This window comes from Zootoca vivipara, chromosome 12, assembly GCF_965207765.1.
Source record: "Zootoca vivipara chromosome 12, rZooViv2.hap1.1, whole genome shotgun sequence".
Lineage (NCBI taxonomy): Eukaryota > Metazoa > Chordata > Lepidosauria > Squamata > Lacertidae > Zootoca > Zootoca vivipara.
In genome coordinates, this window is record NC_142595.1 from 32,984,762 (window position 1) to 33,003,165 (window position 18,404).

At 40.2% G+C, this 18,404-nt stretch overlaps 1 protein-coding gene across 1 annotated transcript; it reads left to right on the top strand.

Annotated features, from left to right (window-relative positions):
- Positions 1–2,515: 2,515 nt before the first annotated feature.
- LOC118095471 (vomeronasal type-2 receptor 26-like) lies at positions 2,516–10,826 on the top strand. Its single transcript, XM_088655970.1, has 3 exons — positions 2,516–2,659; positions 6,015–6,141; positions 9,931–10,826. The coding sequence occupies exons 1-3, from the start codon at positions 2,516–2,518 to the stop codon at positions 10,824–10,826; spliced, it is 1,167 nt and encodes a 388-aa protein (XP_088512096.1).
- The last annotated feature ends 7,578 nt before the right edge of the window (positions 10,827–18,404 follow it).

Genomic DNA, 18,404 nt, shown 5'->3' on the forward strand with positions numbered 1-18,404 from the left:
TTCATTTCTATAACCTTGCTTCAGGTGGACAGCAGGTAATAGTTTGTATACTATTACTCCAACTACTTCTAATAATAATAATCTCATGTTTTAATTGCATTGCAATGGGATTTGTGACAGCAGAAAATTGTTACCTTGAGAAACTCTGAGTTATTGTGGCATGGGAGTAACAACTATGACAACTTTTCTTTCTATACATTAATATTGTGAATAGCATTTTATCAAGAAGACCAACCCTATCATGAAAAATGTTGGGGGGGATTTTTGCTCTACATGTGGAACATTATTCCTGGTGTCAATCAGTCAACGCCACGTATTCAGGGTTTCCTTCACAGCTTTTTGGCAAAGATCATGCAAAACATTCATTATGTTTCATCCTGTGGGTCATCCCAATTACAATAGTCCCTATCCATCTAACTGTGCAGAGAAGAAAGATTTCCACTCTTATGTGATAAACATGTTTCCTATAGTAATTCTCAGGGAAAATCCCTGGATCTGAACAGGTGATTTCCTGATTCATTAATTCTGAAAGGCACCAATTTTAGTGCTCATCCAGCCCACTGTGGAATTTCAGTTGCCATGAACAAAACAAATAACAAGGGCACTGAAGAATTTTGCAAATATGTCTCCCACCATTTAGAGATGGGGGCATTGTGGACCAAGAACAACCATCTGTTGTGATCTCTGATTTTTTGCACGATTGACCCTGAAGCTCTGGGCTGTGAACAGAGTGAACTGTCATTAAGGCAAGAAGTTCTCATCACAGAGATTCTAATGATTGTACTGTAGCAAACAACAAAGGAATCTGTGTTTAGTTGAAGATTTGCCCCATGCAATGAGGATGGTAGTTGTAGTGGTCTTGCTGCTCGCTTTGTTTCCTCACATGGCAAGGGAGTCTCATGCTGTTAAATGCAGGGTTCAGTATCCACAACGCCCACTTCATGTGTATCATCAGCCAGGAGATTTCATTATTGGTAACATACCTTCTCATGGTGCCTTTGTTTTCAGTTCAGCAACTTTCACTGAAGAACCTCTATCTGCATTGCCTGAAGAGCTTGTGTAAGAACTTGTTTTGTGTCTGTTTTTATTTTCGTTTAATATTTCCATTTAGCTAAAAGGGATATCTCTTCAGAAGAAGATCAGATAACCAGAGGAATCTCCACAGGGAAATGCAAATTTTTTTTGTGTGTTTTTTTTTAAGGATTTGTTTGTTTAAGCACACAATCTTTGTTCTCTTCCTTTCGGTCCTCACTACTTTCTTTTTTTACACCAAGTTCCTCTTTGTTTTTTACTCAACTTGTGCCCCCTTTCCTGTTTCTATTCTGGCACCACTCATTTTGTTGCTCAGTTTTCATATACACTCCTGAGAGTAGTTCCCCTAACAGTTACAATTTTCAGAGTTCCCTGAAAAGAGGGATTGACTATGAAATTGCTCACACTAACCTTAACAAACAGCAGCTTCCATAATTCTTCGTGCTATAAATGTACAGTTTGAATATGGCCTTTGAGCGACTGATCACCCCATGGTTTGAAGGCTGAGCAAAGATTTGAAACTGGCCCTTCCCCTTCTAGTCCAATGCTCTCATAGCTGTACCATTTTTAATATTGCTCCTCACAGATGAGGCTTCCCAGCAAAATTATAAAACTACCTTACTTTCCATCAAGTCAGTCAATTTCCTCCCATTACTCAGTAATAATGTACTTCTGTGGGCCAACTGATAATTGTATTTATGTTACTTAAGCTATGAAGTAGAACTCTTGTGACTTATGATTGGCACCATCATCAGTTGCTATTCCTGCTTGTTTTGACTTCCTTCTCCTTATTTGTTTCAGTTAAAGGTCTTTTAAAAATGATGGGTGGTAAACACTGTACTGTAGTGAGTAATGTACTGGATTAAAAGCATAGTTTTGTGCTTGAAATAGATCCTTTATTCTGTTCATTTGGACAAAGTTTACTTGAATAGGAATCTCACTCAGAATGTATAGCATACTGTAATTAGATTCAGAGTGTCACTGTCATTAAGCAAAAAGCAGAAGAGAAAGAAAACCCCATTGTAGTGGAGGAGGGGGGTTGGGGGCAGCTTATTCCAAGGTAACAATGCATCATATTGCAGCCTTACAATTCTGTATCTATGTACAAGGTAGAAAACTTGAACAAACTCAGTGGGAGCTTCTGTGTGGGTATGTTTTGGATGGCCTACAGATCTATTGGAATTGCATTTATATATATTTTAATTGCTTTATTACCTAAGTGTTTCCTCTGCTACAGTCAATTGGGAAGAAGGGTGGGGTATAAATTTCATTAATTAATAAATTTTGTTGGAACTGTGAGATATTTTCAGATTAAGAATGCAATTGTTGTTCCAGCGTGGTGCCTAAGGGTTACCAGCAAATATTGACATTGGCATTTGCAATCAAGGAGATCAATGGAAACCCTCACATCTTACCAAATGTCACCTTGGGCTTCCACATCTATGACAGCTATGCCCATGCAATTAAGACATATCATGCCACAATGCTGCTTTTATCTACACTGGAGAAATTTCTCCCCAACTATATATGTGATACGCAGAATAATCTGACAGCTGTCATTGGGGGTCTTGATGCCCAGGTCTCCCTTCATGTGGCAACTATCTTGGATATTTATAAGATTCCACAGGTAGGACACCTATGCATGCTTCTGAGTGGAATATGGAAATTCAGTAATCCAGTCATACTTTTTCTTTATTTCTTCCAGCTTGTATTATGCTGTTTAGAAACAGAAATGTGTTTATTGGGAATAATCAGATAAATTATTCTTTTTCTTTCTTTCTTTTACATGTATTATGCAAACTGAAGGCAGTTAATTCACAACTGAAAAACAAAGAAACTTATAACGGGAACATGATTTTAATAGATTAGAACTGAATATGAGCACTACATTTTTGAGGCAAGCTATGGATTTGAAATTGGGACATGGGTGGCGATGTGGATTAAATCACAGAGCCTAGGGCTTGCCGATCAGAACGTTGGCAGTTCTAATCCCTGCAATGGGGTGAGCTCCCGTTGCTCGGTCCCAGCTCCTGCCAGCCTAGCAGTTCGAAAGCATGTCAAAGTGTAAGTAGATAAATACAGCAAGAAGGTAAACGGTGTTTCCGTGTGCTGCTCTGGTTTGCCAGAAGCGGCTTTGTCATGCTGGCCACATGACCTGGAAACTGTACACCAGCTCCCTCGGCCAATAACGTGAGATGAGCGCTGCAACCCCATCAGGGGTCCCATTACCTTTACCTAATGGATTTTTAAATAGATAGCATCCTCTGCTGAATCACAGGCCCTGTTATTAGCTGTTCATCTGTTGGAGAATGACTTTATCAAACAGATCCTGATGCTGTATAAAGCAGAGCCTGGCTTTCATTGAAGCAAAACCATAAAGTTCAAAAACTAATTAAGTTGGTTTTAACTGAGGGAGAATTAGATGCTATACCAGTCATTCAATTAAAAATACTGTGAATAGCTTTAAAAAGAAATCGGGTAATTGCTGATGCAGAATGAGATCCTTATGTGAATCCTTATCTGTATATCCTATTGCTCTGTAATTCAGGATTGATCAGAACTGACTCTGATAATGTTTCCTGATGCTAAAGATGCACTATTTATATGGATGTTCAAATGTTCATATCAAGTGAAATTCACCATGCTTAACACTGCTACCTATATAAATGGACGGTGTTCTCTCTCTCTCTCTCTCTCTCTCTCTCTCTCTCTCTCTCTCTCTCTCTCTCTCTCTCTCTCTCTCTCTCTCAACACACCTCTCTTTAGCTCATATATGGCCCGGCTCCAGTGATGAATGATAAAACCCCAGGACTACCTTTCTACCAGATGGCCCCCCAAGAAGGCCACCAGTTTGCAGGGATTCTTTCTTTGCTTCTGCATTTCAAGTGGACGTGGATTGGGGTTGCTGTGGTTGACAATGACAGTGGAGAAAGATTTGTACAAAATGTGCTCCCATTCTTTTCTAACAGAGGTATTTGTTTTGCCTTTTTGGAAAGAATTCCCAGATTTAGTTTTCTCACTGAAGGACTCACCATGATGCAACAGGGGGCAAAAATACATGATAGAGTGATGGGTACCAAAGCCAATGTTGTGGTGGCCTACACAGAAGCTTCTAGCACTGTGATTTTGAGATGGCTTCCATATCTATCAATGCTTGGGATCACGAAAACAAATGTAAAAGGTAAAGTATGGATATCGACAGCCCAATTTCAGTTCATTTCCTTAGCCTTTCAACGGGATTGGGATGCAGAAATATTCAATGGTGCCATAATCTTCAGAATTCATTCCAATAATCTCCCAGGATTTCATCAGTATGTTGAGGACCGAAACCCTTTCAATGCAAAAGGTGATGATTTCATTTGGGATTTCTGGCAACAAGCCTTTGGCTGTCTATTTCCACATCGCGTTCAGGGAGATGTGATGGGTCATATCTGCACAGGAATTGAGAATTTAAAGAACCTTCCTGCATCTCTCTTTGAAATGACTGTGCACGGTCAAACCTACAGTATCTACAATGCTGTCTTTGCCATAGCCCATGCTTTACATGCCATGTCCTTAGCAATACTCAAACAATCACAAATGGTGAATGGAGGGAGAAAGAAGCTTCAGAAACAGCAGTTTTGGCAGGTAAGGGGCAAGAAATCCACAAGTGGCTTGTGAATATCTAGTGTTCAAGTTCCCTAACAAATATTTCCTCCTCCCTGCCTTCCCTGGTGATCTGTGTAGCATCCCTGCCTGCAATCTTTGAAGGATGAAGCTTCCTTCAGTTCTTGTACTTCAAAACTGTTCAGGTATGAACCTTTGAGGTATGCTGATGGTCCAGTACACTCTCACCCTTTCCCCCCCACATATATACACTCTCCATGCCACAGAAGCACAGAAAGACATTTATTTACTCCTAGATTATTAACCTACTCACACATACACCCATTCATTTCTTTTCTATCACCGCAATATACAGTTATTGTCTCATTCATTGGCTGCAATATGAGGCTCTTTTCAAGACTAAATGGGGCATGCATACCTGTTGATAGGAATGCACTTTGGGAGGAAAAGTTGAGAAGCATTCCGTCTCTACCTGAAGCCTATCCTTACTGATCCTACGCCATTTTGGGCTGAAGCCACACACCTCCTCCATATTAATACCAATAGAATTCCAAAACACACACACCTAAGCCTTCATGCAATGCTAATGGGGAGTGGAGAAAAGGGGACATTGCAGGCCGTCCACGAAGCCCAAATAGGCTACATGTATGTTGCAGGCTGTGGGACTCCCCTCTCTGCATTAGGTCTCTTTTTGAAACATTCAACTCCACCCTTTGCTAAATGCTTGCCTTCTCTCTTTTCAATCTAGCTCCACCATTTTCTGAGAGGTGTCTCGTTTAACAACAGTGCTGGAGACACAGTGTCCTTCAATCAGAACGGGGAGGTAATATCTAGTCTGGACATTATCAACTGGATTATTTCCTCCAACCAGTCCTTTCATAGGGTAAAAGTTGGGAGGATGGATCCTGAGGCTCCTCCAGACCAAGCCTTCACCCTTCATGAAGATGCCATAACATGGCCCAGGTGGTTTAACCAGGTAGAGTCACGTTGTTAGCTAATTCAAAAGAAATTCATTCTTAAATGATTATTTGCCTTGATGTCTAAAATAAAGTACACTTGAGAATCAGAAAAAAATCTTATGAAAAGATCTCATTTTTTTACTAGATGTAAATTAATGTATTTGTCTAGGATGTGTATGTGTTTATCATTTTCTTCCCAAATGCACTGTAATGTTGTGTGATCTCTAAAAATATCTATGATATCTGCTATTTATTCACTGTTTTGAAACAGATATGAATCCACTCTATGCAAAGCTGATTAACCCCTTATTGAAATGCTGTGACGTCTTAGTAACATAGAGAAGTTCCCCAGAACCTGACTGATTCCAGACTCATTATTCTCATAAATATCATGCTTCTGCTTCTTTTTCTGATCAGGTTCGGCCTCTTTCTGTCTGTACTGAGAATTGTCATGCAGGATCAAGGAAGAAAGTGAAGGAAGGGGAACCGTTTTGCTGCTATGATTGCATCCCATGCCCAGAGGGAAAGATTTCAAACCAGGAAGGTAAGAGAAATATGCAGAAATTTGGGTACAGAAGCAGTACTTCCATTGATGTTTAAAGGATGTATGTTAGAGAATGTCTTATTAAGCAGTCAGGGGGTGGGCAGCTGTTATGGCCCATTGTGACAGGCCCACATCCCTAGAGAGCAATGCTGGGGTCAAGCGGCCACCTATTAATAACTTCTGTTCATGTTGACACATAAAATGATTTATAAAAAGTGTGGAACTCAAACTATATCCTTGTGTGTCGCAATTATTCTGTCTGTGGTGTTTCTTCCTGTCCTTGCAAGGTATTTCTCTTTCTTTCTCCTGGTTGTTGCTTCTTATCCGTCATGCCTTGGGTGCAGCTGATATCCCACTGTTGTTCCGGAAATTTCTCCCTCACTCTTTCCCATGCTTTGTTGTTTTGCAACTTTGACAGCAGCTGCAAAAGTCACCCTGTCTCAATAAATAACCTGTTCTCACCATTTTTCCTCTCAGCCTGGTCTGTCAAACTGCAGGTGACTCATTAATGAACCTTAAGTTCACAGACACCTTTCCTTCTTTCCTCCAACTGAAGATAAATGATCATTTTTTTCTTCCAATTAAATTAAATTCCAAGTCCGTTATTCAGTTCACTCTGTCAATAACAAAGGATGAGGACGAGTCAGCTCTAAGTTTCCATTGTAAACCTTTTCAAAATAGCACTTCCTTCCCTTCCCCCCCCCTTTTTTACAAACTCAGTTCCGTTTGATGTTATATTCCATATCTATTATCCAATTTCTTCCCTTACTTGCACGAATTTAATTTTAACTAACATCCAAACGATGGTTGCTGAATCATAAATGTAGCGAAGAAACTGTAGGCTCCCCTCCACCTCCCACCGTCTTTTGCACCAAATTCAAACCTTAATGACTTTGCAGCTGGTTCTGTTCCGCAGTTTGTGATCTCATCTCTTCTAGCATGCCCCTGTACTTTAGTCCAAATTAAGCTCTAATTAACAGGAGAACCTCTGCTTCTTAATGGCAGTGTAGGAGGGTGTACGACAGGTGAAGTGCTTTTGCACTCAGTGCCTCCCTGCCTCCACATTCCATGCTGGAGCGAGAGCCAGGTACCAATACAAATTGCGAGTGAAGCCCGTTCCCTCCTGTCCCTGAGGGGAACTTACAAGGATAATTACCCTCAATCATCCTTGCTTTTCCTTTGCCAACCATCTCCCGTTGTCATGGGAACTGCCTCCATTAAGGCAGACTGGAACCGGAAGCCTACCTTAAGAGAAATTTCTCTTTTCTCTACCTTAAGAGAAATTTGGATCCAGATGCAGCATTTCCACTGAGCTTCCTTTAACGGGAATGGGACAAATTAAGCCATGACTAACTTGTCCATTTAGCCATGACTAACTTGTCCAAGCACTCCTCAGATCACTTCCATACAATCTCTTCATGGAGCCTTCATCCTGATTTGTGTGCACAATGTTTATAAGGAGTGTGTTTGTTTGTTTTTTTTAAAAAAGCTGAATGTGCTAGAGGAGGAGGTCAGAAAACTTTTTCAGCAGGGAGCTGAACCACTGTCCCTCAGACCTTGTGGGGGGCCGGACTACAGTGAAACTTGGAAAATTTGAATATCATCGAAAAGTGCATTTATTTCAGTAACGCAACTTAAAAGGTGAAACCAATATATGAGATAAATGCATGACATGCAAAGCAAGATATGCCAAGCCTTTATTTGTTGTAATTGTAATTATTTGTCATTAGGCGGGTTAATTTTAAATGAACTGTAATTAATGAAATGTAATAGCAATGTTTATTTTTGTATTATTGTAACTATTTGTTTTATTTCTGTGGAAATAAGTACAGTGGAACCTCGGTTTATGAACACCTCGGTTTATGAATTTTCGGTTTATGAACGCTGCGGACCCATCTGGAACGGATTAATTCATTTTTCATTACTTTCAATGGGAAAGTTTGCTTCAGTTTATGAACGCTTCAGTTTATGAACAGACTTCCGGAACCAATTACACCCATGCTTCAGTTTATGAACGCTTCAGTTTAAGTACTCCGCGGACCCATCTGGAACGGATTAATCCACTTTCCATTACTTTCAATGGGAAAGTTTGCTTCAGTTTATGAATGCTTACTCCGCGGACCGTCTGGAACAGATTAATTCACTTTCCATTACTTTCAATGGGAAAGTTCGCTTCAGTTTATGAACGCTTCAGTTTATGAACAGACTTCCGGAACCAGTTGTGTTCATAAACCGAGGTACCACTGTATTTGTAAAAATTAAATGAAAATTAAGTATTTGTAAAAATTAAATGAAAAAATAAAAAATAGTAAGCTGCATTACTGAAATAAATGCACTTTTCAATGATATTCTAATTTTCCAAGTTTCACCTGCATATTTTGGAGGAAAAATGAATGAATTCCTATGCCCCACAAATAACCCAGAGATGATTTTTTTTAAAAAAAAAAAGCACACATTTTATTCATATAAAAACATGCTGATTCCCGGACCGTCTGTGGGCCAGATTTAGAAGGCGATTGGGCCAGATCCCGCCCCTGGGCCTTAGTTTGCCTACCCGTTTGCTAGACAAACACAGCTGTTTATTGTGTACTCATTCTGCTTAGTTTGTGTGGATGTTAGAAAAGGTTGCATCAAGTAAATGCAATATTAAATGTTCCAGTGTACTTCCCAATCAATTTCCTTATTGTTATAAGTCTGTGCTTTTTGAGCCGGGGGCTTCTTGTACAAGAGCTCCAAATCCACTTTAATGGCAGAACCTGAATTTGCACATATGTGATTTAATCCCACAACCAAACAATGGCAGTCTGTATGTACCATTTATATTCAGTAACCATATGTATTCAGCCAGTACGTCATCATTTCCCTTGAGATCTCTCCCACTTGACCACCATTCAGGACAGGGTCCATTTTGCCTAAGTATCTGCCTCACCAGATACCATTGCTCTTTCACAAATATGGGATGAATTTAGCATGCCTTTCTGATGATATCTGCCATAGCACATTAGGACATGTCATCTTATGCAATGAAACAAAAATTTTGATGTGAGGAATTCAAATCTGCTCTTATCTTTGTGATTTAGTTTGCTAAGTCTACATTTGATTGAAAAGTACATAAATGGCTCTTGCAAAGCCAAAGAAGTTTTATTTTATCTTCTCAAAATGTCACGTGATGCTAAATAATAATAAAAAATATAATATTAATATATAATATAACTACAAGTAATTGGAATTCACTTTTAATGACGTCCTGCATTTTTACACATACAGTGGTACCTTGGGTTAAGAACTTAATCTGTTCCGGAGGTCCGTTCTTAACCTGAAACTGTTATTTAGCTAATGTACCACTTTAGCTAATGGGGCCTCCCATTGCCACCGCATGATTTCTGTTCCCATCCCGAAGCAAAGTTCTTAACCCAAAGAATTATTTATTGGTTAGCGGAGTCTGTATCCTGAAGCATCTGTAACCTGAAGCGTCTGTAACCCGAGGTACCACTGTATTTTACTTACCATGCAAAACTAAATCATCTTAACCAAATGGTTTTTTCAATTCCTAAGTCATATTACAACTTTCATGCACCCCTCATATTTGAAATACAACACACTGTATAATACCATATGGATACCCTTGCAGCACAAGATTCTGCTTCAGCCCCATGTAGCTCTACACCAATTAGGCCTCCACCACGACATAAGATCAAAGAACACATAATGTATATTCTGGCTTAAAGAGAGGCTTATATTGTGATGGAATTATATATGAATTGGGGACTGTGTCTTTCTTTTTTCCAGATATGAGTGACTGTGATAAATGCTCAGACAAAGACTATCCAAGCAAGAACCGAGATGCATGTCTTCCCAAGGATATAAGCTTCTTGTCTTATGAAGAACCTTTGGGCATCAGTTTAGTCTGCTTTTCGCTTTCATTTTCTCTGATCACAGCTCTGGTGCTGGGTACATTTATGAAGCACCATGACACTCCAATTGTCATTGCAAACAACAGGACCCTCACCTACACTCTCCTCCTTTCTCTCCTGCTCTGCTTCCTTTGTGCACTGCTCTTCATTGGCCAACCTCAGAAGGTGACATGTCACCTACGACAAACCACTTTTGGCATCATCTTCTCAGTGGCTGTTTCTTGTGTATTGGCAAAAACCATCACTGTGGTTCTGGCTTTCATGGCCACCAAACCTGGATCCAGGATGAGGAGATGGGTGGGGAAGAGATTGGCCAACACCATAGTTCTTTCCTGCTCCTTTGTCCAGGCAGGGATCTGTACGGTGTGGCTGGCAACCTTTCCCCCATTTCCAGATGTAGACAGTTACTCGGTGTCTAAAGAAATTATACTAGAATGCAATGAGGGGTCAGTGATGATGTTTTACGTTGTTCTGAGCTATATGGGCTTCCTGGCAATTATTAGTTGTATTGCCGCTTTCCTTGCCAGGAAATTACCTGACAGCTTCAATGAAGCCAAATTCATCAGTTTCAGTATGTTGGTCTTTTGCAGTGTTTGGCTATCCTTTATTCCCTCCTACCTGAGCACCAAGGGAAAATACATGGTTGCTGTGGAGATCTTCTCTATCTTAGCCTCTGGTGCTGGACTGCTGGGTTGCATCTTTTCCCCCAAATGTTATATTATTGTGTTCAGACCTCAGTTGAACAACAGGGAGCAGCTAATAAGGAAGTAAAATGAGGAAGGAAGGAAGGAAGGAAGGAAGGAAGGAAGGAAGGAAGGAAGGAAGGAAGGAAGGAAGGAAGGCCTTTGCAAATCAAAAGGGAGTATGTGTATGTTTCTTTCTGCCGATACAGGAGAATATGTGTGCATGCCTGTTAAGCCTTATACACATTTCACTGTTGTCTAATTCTGCATAGTTGGGGGGAAATCACTTGGAAGAATGAATCCAATCTACGAAACCGCAGATTGCACTTGCAATTTTCAGATCTATATGGATGCAACTGATTCCTACCCAGTCCATATTCTCTTCTTTTACCTACAAGAATAAAAACAATTTTCAAAAAAATATGATAAACACAGCAATTAAACAGGATTTCCTATAATAATTTGTTGTATTATATTGACCCCATTATATGAGATGCCTAAAAAATTAATTTTCCCAAATGTTCAGTTATCTATTTTTAAGATAATCTTCAGGTGATATTATACCCTGATAATTTTACCATGCATTAACTCCAATCTGAACCATAGCTGCCAAGTTATCCCCTTTTTTAAGGGATTTTTCCTTATGCTGAATAGGCTTCCTCACGAGAAAAGGGAAAACTTGGCAGCTATGATCTGAACCCAAAATGCAAGTGTCCATTCATTTCCTTTCTGTATTTTTGTTCTTTGTTTCTTTCTTCTTGTGTGTTATTGAAGTATATGTTCTTGCTTAAATAAACACATTTTTTATTTTAAAAAATGCAATGCCCCAGAGAAGGAAGTGAATGTATTATAGTGACATTGCTTCTCATGTGTCTTCATCTGCATTCCAACAACCTTCACTAAAGAAGCCCCACAGGAATTACCTGAAGAACTCCCCCCCTTCCTATTTACTGTGTCATTGCAGTGATCAGTCCTAGAATGGCAGTCAAAGTACACCTACAGGGGCTGCAAACTTATACACACTTATTTGAGAATATCTTCCCTTGAATTCAATAACATCCAACTCTGTCTGAAAATGCATAGAATTGTGGTGTTAAGGCAATTGAAAAAACACTGAACTGAAAACCCATTCCTCCACAGGGAAAAGAGTAAGTTTATTGGGAAGCGAATGGGGTGTTAGGGGAGGGGGGGTGCCTCTGGTCAGGGACACGTCGTGTACCTACTGGCATAGTTTATCCACCTTTGGTCCCCACCCTGCACTCAGCTCTCACCAATGGCTTCTAGAAGCTGCCAGCATGTGAGAGCGGCCACACCCCGGGAGTGGCTTGGACTAGCTGGGTCCAAAGGTGATGGTACTTGATGGTAGCGAATGGGCCTCAAAACCTTGGGGAGTTAGGATAGGCTGCAGTGGATTGAGCTGATGAAACCATTATTCAGTCCAATGGTCATGGGGCTAATCAACCTGGGAAAGCCACTCATCTAGAAGAAGGAAAACTCTGAAATTAAACCTCTGTTACCTGCAGGGTATCTTTGGGAGAAAAAAAGGCTAAGGAGTAAGAAAAGGCCAAGTTGGTGTCGAACATATTGTTCTGATTTTCTTTCGACCACATCATCTTACCATGTTTCAGTAATTCCTACTAGGTCATATTTGTCATTTTGTATTAATAGCTCCAATTCCTCTGACTTGTTTCCCATACTCTGTGCATTAGCATAGAGATTACTGAAACCTTGGTTCATTCCCTCTAGTTGCTTCCTTGTGTCCCTTTAGTGAATTTCAAGTACTTCCTAATCCTTTCTCTCAAGTTGCCTTTTCCAGACTGCAATTCCCTTTCCTTGGGATCATTTTCTTGGAAGGTAGCGAGTGGGTTATGGGCATACTAATCCACTGTCAGTAGCATTGGATCTGTAGGGAGTAGATCAAGAATGGAAAACAAACTCCAAGTTTTTAAATATCTAAAGGGCTGTGACATGGAAATGGAGCAAGCTTGGTTTCTCCTGCTCCTGGGAGTAGGGTTCAAACCAGTGGATTCAAGCTACAAGAAAGGAGATTGCAACAAATGTACAAGATGAACATTCTGACAGTAAGAACTGTTAGACAGTGGAAGGGACTCCCTTGGGGGTTCTGAACTTTCCTTCATAGATTTTAAAGCAGAGGTTGGGTGGCCATCTGTTAGGGGAGGCGACCTGGGCCCCAAGTTATGGGTGCCCAGTGAGCATGTCATCATGATGTCATACTATGATGTGATGCCGTGGCATCATGCACAGCCCCTGGCTTTGAAACTTGACTTGAGGTGCCACCAGAAGTCAGGGTCAAAGGTCTCGTGAGACCTTGGAAAGCATGCTTTGGTGAGATTCCTAAATTGCATAGCGTTGGAGTAGGGGACCCTCGGACATCCCAACATTACAGTTCTATGACTATATGATTCTAAGCCTTTCTCCTCCTGTCTCTTCCTGCTCTAGTGGGTGGCAGGAATCATTTCAGGTTAGCAACTGCTCCTCTGGTCAAGAATCAATGTCAGAGGTGACAGCTTGGAAACAATTTGCAGCTCCAGTGACACAGGTTGGGGGGCAGAGAAGGAGGGAAGGAATGGCAGGCAGCAGAGCTTTGTGCAATAAGGATTTCAAAGAGTTCCATGTTGCACTTGGGGTGTGCATGCATTTTTCCAGTAGGGGAATATTTAAAGTGGTATCTCAGTTTACGAACCTAATCGGTTCCTGAACTCCATTCTTAAATCAAATCCTTTCTTAAACTGAGGCGTGTTTTCCCTAATGAGACATGCCACTGCGGGTGCCCTTCCACCATTCGGATTCTGTTTGTAGACCATTCGTAGACCAAGGTAAAGTTCGCAAACCGGAACACTACTTCTGGTTTTGTAGAGTTCGTAAACCAAATAGTTCGTAAACAAGACTGTTCGTAAACCGGGGTACCACTGTATAGCCAAAATGAGCAGGATTTTTTACTACCAAAAAACCACAATCTGAAGCATGACGATGTTGCTGATGATTTTGGGGTTTGCTTTAACTGTGGCCTGGTTTTATCTGTGAATTCAGCACACTCGCCTAACCATTGATAATAACTTCCTAGCCGGAAGAACTTTCAAAGTGGCAAAAGCATAAGGCAGGAGCAGCCTTATGATGGAAAAACAAGCTTGGGCCTTTTTTTAATTGTCAGCTGAACAATTGGGTCCTTCACACTTGGTATGAAAAGTCACAGAAATGAAGCGCAAAGATGATTTGATAGGAGAGTGTCTGTTACTTACTGATTCCTTTATGCTTTCTATATATTAAACATATTATAAAACAATGTGTTTGTTATTTGAATTTTTATTCCCCTACCCCCAAACATTCAGCTTCTGTTTATTAGGATTTAGTTTTCACCGGTTATTCTTCAGTCATATCCAAATTAAATTATGATAAACCTGACCTAGAAAGGTTTTTCTTTTAAAAAGAAATTGACTTGAAATGCTTCAGAGATCCTTGTGTGGGTTTGAGATGTTTGGAAAGAACCCACTTTGCTCAGCTGCCTCATTCCATTTCTTAACTCAGGAGCTGTTTGTGCAATAAGGATTTCAAACCCCTAATTTTCCATGGGATTTTGATACAGCCACTCCCTTATTTTAACACCTTGCAGGCTTTCATTCATGACCTGTGGGCTGCATTTGGAGCATAAACAGCTGCCTTGTTGGTTCATTTAGCTCAGGATTGTCTGGGCCAGTGTCCAAAGTCAGTGGCGATCTGGATGACGGCCAATAAACTGAATCTTGGGAAGACAGGTGTTCCATGCATAGTTGGTTCCTGTATCCAAAGGACAAGCCCACTGCTTGCCCTGGATGAGGCTACACTCCCTCTAAAGGAGCAGGTGCATAGCTTGGGGATACTCTTGGATTAATCATTAGGGGCCCTAGTGACCCTGGTGGGTTGCAGTGCCTTTTTCCAGCTTCAATTGGTATGGCATCTATGAATGTATGTGGACAAACATGTTTTCCATAGCAATTCCCAGGGAAAATCCCCAGATCTGAACAGGAGATTTCCTCATTCATTAATTCTGAAAAGCACCAATTTTAGTGCTTATCCAGCCCACTGTAGAATTTCAGTTGCCATGAACAAAACAAATTGCAAAGACACTGAAGAGTATACAAATATGTCCGCCACCATTTACAGCCAGGGGGGCTGGGGACCAAGGACAACCATCTGTTGTGATCTCTGATTCTTTGCACAATTGACCCTGAAGCTCAGGGCTTTGAAGAGAATGAACTGTCATTGAGGCAAGAAGTTCTCATCACAGAAACTCTAATGATTGTACAGTAGCAAACAACAGAGGAATCTGTGTTTAGATTGAAAATTTGCCCCATGCATTGAAGATGGTGGTTTTAGTGGTTTTGCTGCTGGCTCTGTTTCCTCACATGGCATTGGAGTCTCATATTTTTAAGTGCAGGGTTCACTATCCACAACGCCCACTTCACATGTATAATCAGCCAGGAGATTTCATCATTGGTAGCATAGTTTCTCATGGTTCCTTTATTTTCAGTTCAGCAAATTTCACTGAAGAACCCCTATCTGCATTGCCTGAAGAGCTTGTGTAAGAACTTATTTTCTGTCTGTTTCATTTAATATTTCCATTTATTTAAAGGGGATATATCTGAGTAGAGAAAAGCAAAGACTGTGCTTTTCTTCACTCAGGCTGCAGAAGCAGTTAACATAACCAAGGGAATCTCCACGGGGATATTCAATAATTTTTCTTTTTAAATATATGTTTATTTATGCACACAATCTTTGTTGTCTTCCTATCGGTTCTTTCTCTCACTACTTTCTCTTTATATCAAGTTCCTCTTTGTTTTTATAATCATCTTCTGTCCTCTTTCTATTTCCATTCTGGCATATCTGGTTTCATTGTTCAGCAGTTTTCATAGACCCCATTCCCCTAACAGCTACAATTTTCTCTTAGAAGAGAAATTGCTCACTACATTTGACAACTAGCAGCTTCCAGAATTCTTTGTAGAAGCCAATACATCTTAAAGTGGCATCATAGTGCTATAAATTTATGGTTTGAATATGGCCTTTGAAAAACTGATAGTCCAATGGTTTGAAGTTTGAGCGAGGATTTGAAACTGGCCCTTCACTCTCTAGTCCTATGCCCTAAACACTGTACTGTTGTGACGTGGGGTTTGTGATTTCAGCTCTCTTGACATAATATGCTGGAGACAGTTCTCTAGTAACAGCTCTTTATTAAAGTGAACAAGACTGACTCTGAGGGCAGGAAGGCTATATTTATAGGGACAGGGAACTAGCTAGAAAGGAATACATTTTGGAGGGAACAATATCAAGCAATCACAGTGCTGCCTTTTGGAGGAAACCAATAAGACAGAGGATCCAAATAAAGCAGCTTAAATGAACCAATAGTAGCTGTACCCTCTGGAACCAAAAGGCAGTTACTTTATCCTAATGCAAATACAGACAATAATAATACAGAGATAAAATCCTTTGACTCAATACACAACACGTACCATATTGAATTTACCTCCTGACATTCCTGGTGATAAATGTTGTAGTGCAGTAAAAGAATGTACTGGATTAAATGTATAGTTCAAATAGTATGAGAAGATCAAAGGTATGAAATAGCTCCCTTATTCTGTTCATTTTGACACACATTCTTTAAAAGGAATCTCACTGAGAAAGTACAGCCTATGGTGTGTTCTCAAGTTGGCATTATATACTTTTTTTTCTTGAAGCTAACTTAAGCTAAAGACTGCCTCAGAACACATAGTATCTGAATGAGATAACTGTAATAAAATTCAAAGCATCATAGCCATTAAGCAAAAAGCAGAAGGGAAAGAAAACCCACTATGGTGGGTTTTTTGGAGAGAGGCAGTTTATTCCTCTGTGAGAGTCTGTGGGATTGTAGTCTTACAGTTCTATATCTACGTACAAGGGAGAAAACTTCAATGACTTCAGGAAGATCAATGAACTCTGTGAGATTCTGGTGTGAGCATTTTTTGGATGGTCTACATGTTTATTGGAAATGCATTCAGATATTTTAAATGCTTTATTACCTGGGGCTCACTTGGGAGGAAGGGTGGGATATAGATTTCATTAATTAATAAATATCGTTGGAACTTTGAATATTGCACACTTATTTGAGAATATTGTCATTCAGCAAAAAGCAGAAGAGAAAGTAATCCCCACTGTGGTAGTGGGATTTTTTTTGGGGGGGGGGACCAGCTTATTCCAAGGTAACAATGCATGGGATTTCAGCCTAACAATTCTGTATCTATAAATATTGTTGTAACTGTGTGATATTCTTCTGATCAGGAATGCAACTCTTGTTCCAGCGTGGTGCCTAAGGGTTACCAGCACATCCTGGCCTTGGCATTTGCTGTCAAGGAGATCAATGAAAACCCTAACATCTTACCAAACACCACCTTGGGCTTCCGCATCTATGACAGCTATATCAATGCAATTAAGACATATCATGCCACAATGCTACTTTTATCTACACTGGAGAAATTTCTCCCCAACTATATATGTGATACACAGAATAATCTGACAGCTGTCATTGGGGGTCTCGACTCCCAGATCTCCCTTCATGTGGCATCGATCTTGGATATTTTTAAGATTCCACAGGTAGGACACATATGCCTGTTTCTGAGTGGTATATGAAAATGCTTTCATTATTATTATTATTTTTCTTCCAGCTTGTGTCATTCTGTTTGTATACAAAAATTGTTGTTTCCTTTTCCTTCTTTCTTCTGCATGTTTTTTGCAGACCGAGAGCAGTTCATTCACAAGCAAACAAGCCTACAACAGAAACATGGTTTTGATAGATTAGAACTGAATAAGGACACCACATTTTTGTGGGCAACCATAAATTTAAATAATAGATAGCATCTCTGATGAATCACAGAGCCTCTGATAAACTGACCATCTGTAGGCAGGAGCTGGGGACCTACTTTATGAAGCATAGCATGGTTTTCATTGAAGCAACACAATAAAGTTCAAAACCTAATTAAGCTGGTTCGAACAAAGGTAGAATTAGATGTTATGCCAGTCAATCAATTAAATATATTGTGATTAGCTTTAAAAAGAAACTGAGTGGTTGGTGATGCAGATGGAGATCCTTGCGTGAATGGAATTAGTGCCTTTTTTCCTTTGCTCTCCCTTTCAGTATTGATAAAAATATCCTCCCTTGATCTGTAATTTCATTATTGGTAACTCAGGTTGTAAGGCTGCGATATGAAATGTTTCCTGATGTTAAGGATGTAGTATTTATATGGATGACCCAATGCACATACCAAGTGCATTTCACCATGCATAAAAATGCTAGGCTTTCTTCTTCTTCTTCCCAACACCCCTCTCTTTAGCTCATATATGGCCCAGCTCCAGTGATGAATGATAAAACCCCAGGACTTCCCTTCTACCAGATGTCCCCCCAAGAAAGCCACCAGTTTGCAGGGATTCTTTCTTTGCTTCGACATTTCAGGTGGACTTGGATTGGGCTCACTGTGGTTGACAATGACAGTGGAGAAAGATTTGTACAAAATGTGCTCCCAATGTTTTCAGACAGAGGTATTTGTTTTGCCTTTCTAGAAACAATCCCCAAATTTAGTTTTCTCACTGAAGGACTCACCCTGATGCAACAGGGGGCAAAAATACATGATAGAGTGATGGG

Coding starts and splice junctions, on each gene's coding strand:
- LOC118095471 (XM_088655970.1), top strand. CDS start 2,516: ATGCTGCTTTTATCTACACTGGAGAAATTTCTCCCCAACTATATATGT. Junction 2,660..6,014: donor ATATTTATAAGATTCCACAG/GTAGGACACCTA, acceptor TTTTCTGATCAG/GTTCGGCCTCTTTCTGTCTG. Junction 6,142..9,930: donor AAAGATTTCAAACCAGGAAG/GTAAGAGAAATA, acceptor TCTTTTTTCCAG/ATATGAGTGACTGTGATAAA.